The 7,608-nt window shown below is 48.7% G+C and overlaps 1 protein-coding gene across 4 annotated transcripts; it reads left to right on the plus strand.

The window, feature by feature from the left end:
• The first annotated feature begins 386 nt into the window (after positions 1–386).
• PJA1 (praja ring finger ubiquitin ligase 1) lies at positions 387–5,190 on the plus strand. Of its 4 annotated transcripts, XM_032474752.1 has the most exons (3): positions 398–542; positions 2,598–3,118; positions 3,686–5,190. In XM_032474752.1, exons 2-3 carry the CDS (start codon positions 2,826–2,828, stop codon positions 4,731–4,733), a joined length of 1,341 nt encoding a protein of 446 aa, XP_032330643.1. In that variant the 5' UTR covers positions 398–542; positions 2,598–2,825; the 3' UTR covers positions 4,734–5,190. The 4 variants fall into 4 exon arrangements, with proteins under 4 accessions (XP_032330641.1, XP_032330640.1, XP_032330643.1 ...); XM_032474750.1 differs by having other exon boundaries at positions 387–542; positions 2,924–5,190; XM_032474749.1 differs by having other exon boundaries at positions 397–542; positions 2,598–5,190.
• The last annotated feature ends 2,418 nt before the right edge of the window (positions 5,191–7,608 follow it).

A 7,608-nucleotide genomic window follows, 5' to 3' on the forward strand; every position in this document is an offset into this window, starting at 1 on the left:
TACTGTAAACAGTTTGATTCACTTCAACCGTCAGGTTAAAAAAATTTAAGCTTACTGCAACCCAAAATACTTCCAGTGCAAACCGTAACGTATACCATAGGATATGTTATATTAACATAATTACTTTCACATCGGAATGAATCAGAAAGAATTTGCAGATTTCATTTTATTTAAAAACAACAACAACAGCCCAAAACCCAGAACAGAAGGGAGTATGACTAAATGTTTCACATTTGCTAAAGCTGGCTGTTGGTTACATTTTTCGCTGTCCTTTTCTGTATCCTTGACGATTTCATCATTTCAAACGAAATAATGCTTTCAGGCCCACCCTGATTTGTCGAGAGCAGCTACCGCCCCCGCCACATCAAGGGGGCGGGCCGCCACCGACCCCACAATCACTTCCGCCGCCGCAGTCGCCGCCCGCCCCGCTGCTGTCTGGAGGGGGAGGAGCTGGAGACCCGGGAGCAGCGGCTCTGGCGGTCTTGGCGGTCGGAGGTCCGAGAGCTCTGCTCTTCCCGAGAGCGTGCGGGTGTCCTGACTGGGTGAGTGAAAGGCTGTTTATTTCCTCATCCCTGCAGACGTGGCGGTGGGGCGAGTGGTTGGCCACCGGGGCGAGGAGGTGGCGGGGGGTGGGGGCTCTAGTGAACAGATTTTCAGGCTCGCCCCTCGGGAAGGGGTGGGGCAGACGCGGGACCTGACCGCAGAGCGAGGCCTGTGTCCTCCATCGGCCTGATTTAGGGCACGACCCCCACTCGAGTGGCTTGAATCGCTATTAGAGAGGGGAGTGGTGGTCGCGGTGCTCTCCCACCTCCCTCTGCCTCTCCTCCCCTCTCCTCCTTCCTCCGTCCTCGGCCCCTCCGCGGAGCGATCCCTGCCCTTTCTTTCCCCATTTTGCGATTGTTTTGATGAATGCTAGATGGTTAAGATTTTCAGGTAAATATATTGTTTCCAGGAAAAGAATTGTCAGAAAAACAAATCATTCCCAAGGAAAAACTATACCCCCCACACGCCCTTTTCTTCGCCCCCCTTCCCCTGCCACATCGGTTTGGATCTACCATTTGAGCCAGTAACGTTTCTCATGACATTGCGGCCCCCTCCCATCCCCGTGTCTCGCGTACACGCGCGGGGACACACACACACACACACACACACACACACACACACACAAGCACTCACACACGCACATGCCCGCACATACACACACATGCGCACGCGCTTACACACACACACACACACACACACACACGCATGCACAGAAACCTTCTACTGCGGCTCCCTTATCGTCCCCCCCATACTCAAGGTTTATACGTGTCCCCTCCCCCGCGCATGTACCCCACATACGCGCACACATCCTCACCCCCTGTCACACTCTCCAGTGCCTTCCCCTGAGAGACAGAGACAGACAGACAGGCAGACACACACACACACACACACACACACACACACACACACTCGGCCTCATACCCTCCAGTGCTTTTCCCTGACTCTCACTGCTTGCCTCATACACATCTCCAGAAGCGTCCCCTTCTTCCCTCTGCCTTTGCGTGCTCTGGTAAGCACACACACACAGTATGACACACACATACACACACCCTCTGGGCTGCCTTACCCCCTGCCTGCCACATACACAAATAAGGATATCCTTGGATTGCTGGCTCTTCTTTCCTGCGCCACTTAGGTGCATACACACCCAGACACAGTCTTTCACATGCCCTTCTCACATGCTCCTTGTCTGCTGTATATGTGCCTGGACAGCCTCCTTAGCTGGTCCCTGCAGTGCCCACACTCACACTCACATAAATCCTTCCCTGGGGGACACCCCCCTTACTGCTTGCCACATCCATGCATACAGACATTTGTTGATTGCTGGTGCCCACCCACCTGCCTGCCACACACATCCTTCTCTGGTGCCGTCCCCTCATTGATGCGTTTGCTCACACTGACATTTCTCCATTGCTGCCTCCCATTTTGATAAACACACACACACAAACTCACAAGCACCCCTGTCCAATGCCACTCTACCCTTCCTGGCCTGCCACAGGCACATAAACACAGGCATCCCTCTCCAGAGTTCTACCTATTACACATAGAACCACACGCACATTCTTTTTTCTCATACCTGCACACACCCCTCTCCTTGGCAGCCACCCCACCCATGCCTGTTGTTTTCGCACCCACATCCAGAATGGGTCTCATTCAGTCTGACACTCTCGCCTCTTCCCAGTGCAACTGTCACCCACCCTTTCCCCCTACAAACACAGACATCTCTCCATGGCCTGATAGCTGGTCCCCCTTCCACCTGCCCCACTCCTCCTGACAGACACGTAGGCACTCTAGCACACACAGTGATGGTGATCTATATTTTCCACCCTATCCCAATTTGCATTTCTCCTGTATGTCTGCAGGGCTCAGGAAAACACAGACACCCCATAAAAAAACAGTCTTTCCTCTCCCCATGTTGGCAAAATTCCAGTGCTTCACCCACTTTCCAAGAATCCAGTCACCCCCACCATCTTCTGACAGATTCTCCCCTAAGTCTGGCTTTTCTACAAACCCAGTTTTGTAATCATTTTGCCACCATTAAAAATGTGTTCCAGGTCTACACCTGACAGTCACTGGAATGCTACTCCAGGCCTTAGAAGAAAGTGAAACTAATTTTAAAGGCCCCTTATTCTTTCTGTTACCTGCCTGCTGAAGTGAAAATAAATCTCCCTGCTCCTTTATCCTGAACTGTTTTGACTTTCCCATCTCCAAAGCGTGTGCAGGGAGCAGGAGCCTTTCCACTCAAGCCCCAGCTATATTGGAAACCCTCCTAAGTCAGAGCCATGGGTCAGGAATCTAGCAAGCCTGTATGGCCCAAGCCAGCAGGAGGGTATCAGTCCAATACAGGCAGGAGGTATGGAAGAAGGCATGCTTATGTCAGTTTCAGGCCATCCACGAGCCAGCAGGAAAGGATTTCCAGCCAGAGAAAGACGACATCTGAAGTCCCAATGCACAGATCAGCCCCCAGTCAAACCACCAAGAGGAGCCGATCACCCTTTTCCACCACTCGTCGTAGTTGGGATGACAGCGAGAGCTCGGGAACCATCCTGAATGTTGATAATGAGGACTACTCCAGGTACCCGCCCAGAGAGTACAGGGCTTCGGGGAGCAGAAGAGGAATGGCTTATGGACATGTTGACTGTTTCGGGGCAGATGATAGTGAGGAGGAGGGGGCTGGGCCTGTTGAGCGAGTGCCAGTGAGAGGGAAAACTGGCAAGTTTAAAGATGAGAAGCTGTATGACCCAGAGAAGGGGGCGAGGTCTTTGGCTGGGGTGCCCCCACAGTTCTCTAGTTTTAACCGTGATGTGAGAGAGGAGCTGGACAAGTTAGACCCAGCCCCTGCAGCAAGATGCTCTGCTAGCAGAGCTGAGTTCCTTCCGCCAAATAGCATGGCCTCTCAGCCATCTTCTGCTGAAGGCAAGGTGGTTCCAAATGGCAACAGCCTGGAGAGGGAGAGACGGGAGCAGAATGTACCTGCGCGTCCCAGCAGGGCTCCTGTGAGTATTTGTGGTGGTGGGGAAAACACCCCAAAGAGTGCAGAGGAACCGGTGGTGAGGCCCAAAATCAGGAATCTGGCAAGTCCCAGCTGCGTGAAACCCAAAATATTTTTTGATACTGATGATGATGATGATATGCCACATAGTACTTCCAGGTGGAGGGAGACTGCCAACGCTGATGAGGGCCACTCGGATGGCCTGGCAAGAAGAGGCAGAGGCGAGAGTTCAAGTGGCTACGCTGAGCCGAAGTACCCAGAAGACAAGAGGGAAGCCAGGAGTGACCAAGTGAAGCCAGAAAAGGTGCCGAGACGGCGACGAACCATGGCCGACCCCGACTTCTGGACGTACAGCGACGATTACTATAGATACTTCGAAGAAGACTCCGACAGTGACAAAGAGTGGACTGCGGCACTGCGTCGGAAGTATCGAGGTCGGGAGCAACATCTGTCATCCAGTGGCGAGAGTTGGGAGACTCTGCCGGGGAAGGAAGAGCATGAAGCTGAGCAAGGCAGAGGGAATGCCGGTGCCAGTGCCAGCCCCAGGGCTGGTGCCAGTGCTGGCAGCAGTGGCAGCAATGAACTTGAAGAAGTTCGAGGGCCACCTCTCCAGGAAGAGGAACGGGCGTCCCCTGAAGAAGGTGAAGTTCCTTGGCTCCAATACAATGAAAACGAGAGCAGCAGTGAGGGGGATAACGATTCCGGTCAGGAGTTTCTGCAGCCGGGCGTCTTCATGCTGGATGGGAACAACAACCTGGAAGATGACTCCAGTGTTAGTGAAGACCTTGAAGTGGATTGGAGCCTCTTCGATGGGTTCGCAGATGGGTTGGGGGTGGCCGAAGCCATTTCCTACGTGGATCCTCAGTTCCTTACGTACATGGCCCTGGAGGAGCGCCTGGCGCAGGCGATGGAAACAGCACTCGCGCACCTGGAGTCTCTCGCCGTGGACGTGGAGGTGGCCAATCCACCGGCCAGCAAGGAGAGCATCGATGCTCTTCCCGAGATCCTGGTCACCGAAGATCACAGCGCAGTGGGGCAGGAGATGTGCTGTCCCATCTGTTGTAGTGAATATGTGAAGGGGGAGGTGGCCACGGAGTTGCCGTGCCACCACTATTTCCACAAGCCCTGTGTGTCCATCTGGCTTCAGAAGTCAGGCACCTGTCCCGTGTGCCGCTGCATGTTCCCTCCCCCACTTTAAGACCAAGGCTCTTTACTCCTGGTCTGATGATTTTCCCCATCTGAAATCCACAATACTGCAGGAGCCCTCTCAAAATTAACCATTGAAATGAAACCAATCAGTCGATTAATCTCCACCTGTTGTTGATTCCGTGTGATTATTTCCAATGTGAAAATGGTTGTGTACGATTGTATTAAAAAAAATCATACTGTCTTTTAGAGGTTAGAAAAGGAAAACTAAACTTTCTAAATGCTACTTGAGATTGCAGTAAAAACCTACATTTTCTAACCTGAACGGTGAAATAAGTTGCATTTGTTTTTTTTTCTAGTAGAATATGTTGCTGTTGATTGTAACGTCAAGTTTATCTGTTAAATTTGTCCAAGAGGCATCATCATTTCTGTTGCATGTTATGGGTTAATGTTCCTGTAATTGCAGTGCCGTAAAAACTTATTAAAGTTCTTCTTTTGGTTTTACATGGTACAGTGGAATTGTTTGGTTTTGTCAAAAACGGTGGTCCTAAGTGACTTTATAATTGATCTCTTGCATGCAAAATAGTTTTTTTTGGTGTTCACACTAGAAGAAAAACTTTAGTTTCCCTGGAAATGCTGACTCCAACAACAGCCAAAAATTAAAGGTGATTATTTCTAAAAATAGGGATAAAGTGTATGATTGTCAAACTACTTAAAGGGGCAGGTTGAGTAGAGAATACTCTTGTCAGTCTTGAGAAGGAAAGAAATAGTGAGAAAGCATGATGAAAATAATCATATGGGAATACAGCTAACCTGGGTGTAGGGGTGAAGGAGTTAAAAATCCTTTTGTAGAAGAGAGAAAGTCTCAGAAGGAATTGGTTTTAAAAAAAAAAGCTGTATGCTAATTGTATACTTTATCACAGTAGCACAAAAGGAATAGAAAAAGTTGTCTGCCATACAAGTGCTGTGAAAAATAAAAGTACCCACCCACACAGAGTGAACAGGTTTGAACGTATGGCCATTTTGGCTTCAGATCTCTCTCTTGCAATCCAATAAATATACATTTTCAAGCACAGGTAAAATTCTTCACCTATCATATTTACCTTCCTTTTCCACAGAGGTAAGCGCTACCCAGGAAATGGTATGTTTACTTCATGTCTGTATTTTCAGAAGTGTATGTGTGCATGTGTATGTACATGTGTACATATGTTAGTATGTGTGTGTAACCAATATAGTGTTTATGTTTTTTAAATGGACACAGTTGATAGAATGTATATATCATTTTGCGGCTTGATTTTTTTTTTTACCCCACATTGTGTTTGAGCTTTAGCCATTTTGATACATGGCATTTTAACTGCTATATACTATTCAATGATACAAATTGCTACAGTTTATTTATCTATTCTCCCATTGGTGGACATGTAGATTCTTCCCAGTATTTTGCTCCAATGAACATACTTAAAAGATGGCCCTCTGTGCACAGGTGTGAGCTTCTCGAGGGTAAGCATACAGAGGTGAAATTTGGAGGTCTTAGTGTTAGGGAATCTACATTCTCACTAGATACTGCCAAACTGCTCCCTGAAGTGATTACACTAATTGATACTCCTAGCAGCAATTTGAGAGCTCCAACAGCTTGGATATTGCTAATGTTCAACCTCACTGGCAATCAGTGATGTGTAAATTAACACGACAGTGCAACCTATTGTATCCATCAGAAAGCAGTAGTTTTCCTGTGTGATCATATTTAGTTTGGGCTCAGAAGAGAAGAAATGGGAGTACCCATGCTGTTGGTGTGAATGTAAACAATAGCAGCCTTTTGGGAGATCGATTTGGGGAGCAGCTTTCTTCCAAAATATAAAAGTGGCTCATGTCCCTGAGTGCAACTTAGATTCCTTGGTAGTATGGAGTTAATATGCAGCAATTAAAGACTACATACTGATATGGAAAGATCTGCAAGACATAATACTAAGTTTAAAAAAAAGCATATTGGAGAGCACTATGTACAGTCTTGATGTAAATTAAAACGTTACAAAAGCCAACTATATATGAAAATGCATAAAAGTGACTGGAAGGCTACGTACCTAACTGATGGCAGTGGTTACCTCTGGGGAGGGACGGGGATTGGGGACAAGGAGTAAGGAAGGAGGCTTTTGATTTTTTTTTTCACCTGAAATAATCTGCTTGATTTTTTTTCAGTGTCAGTATATTTTCATGAATGTTAACAAAATAAGTCAAATCAAAAGAATTTGCAATTTGTAAAAAAAGAATTTGTCTCTTACTACAAGTATGGACACATTTGGTGGAAGCCACGGTCCTTTTTTTTTTTTTCTGCAACGGGTCAGGCTGCTATTTATAACTTCGTCCCCCACAGCCATTCTGTGTTTCCCCCTTGGCCTTCAGCCAGCACCTCATCTGTCACAGTGACTCAGAAGTCTGCGACCCTGGGGGCCCCTCGTTGGGTGGGGTTGTGGTGGTTGGCCTAATATTAACCTTTGCTGTGCCCTGACTGACACCAGACAAGGAGGTGTGTTAGGGACCCCCCTGGGGTTCTAGACATCTTCCCACCTGCTCCTTGTGTAGCGGCAGCCCCAGTTTCCCTTAGAGTCAGCATCAGTAAATCCACGGAAGGGGACTCCTCCCCAGCGTCTGCAGTCCCCTCTTGGGGTCGGAGAGGCCTATCGCTGCAGACAGTCGTGACAGAGGTGGGGCTCTCCCGACTAGGGACACCAACGAGGCCTGAGACCCAGAGCCCAAGCAGCCTGGACTGAGACCTTAGTCTCAGCACATCAAGACACTGTGCCTGTCTGGAGGGAGGAATTCAGAGGAGCCTGGGTCTCGAAACATTTATTCTTGTGCTCCTGAGGGTGGTGGCAGCCCACAGCTCCTGGGCGGGATGTGGCCGTGTCTTTGGCTGTCCAGTTCCCTTG

The sequence above is a fragment of the Camelus ferus genome, chromosome X, assembly GCF_009834535.1.
Source record: "Camelus ferus isolate YT-003-E chromosome X, BCGSAC_Cfer_1.0, whole genome shotgun sequence".
Classification (NCBI taxonomy): domain Eukaryota; kingdom Metazoa; phylum Chordata; class Mammalia; order Artiodactyla; family Camelidae; genus Camelus; species Camelus ferus.

Excerpts from the sequence above, each read along its gene's own strand:
- PJA1 (XM_032474749.1), top strand. The coding sequence starts at position 2,826 with ATGGGTCAGGAATCTAGCAAGCCTGTATGGCCCAAGCCAGCAGGAGGG.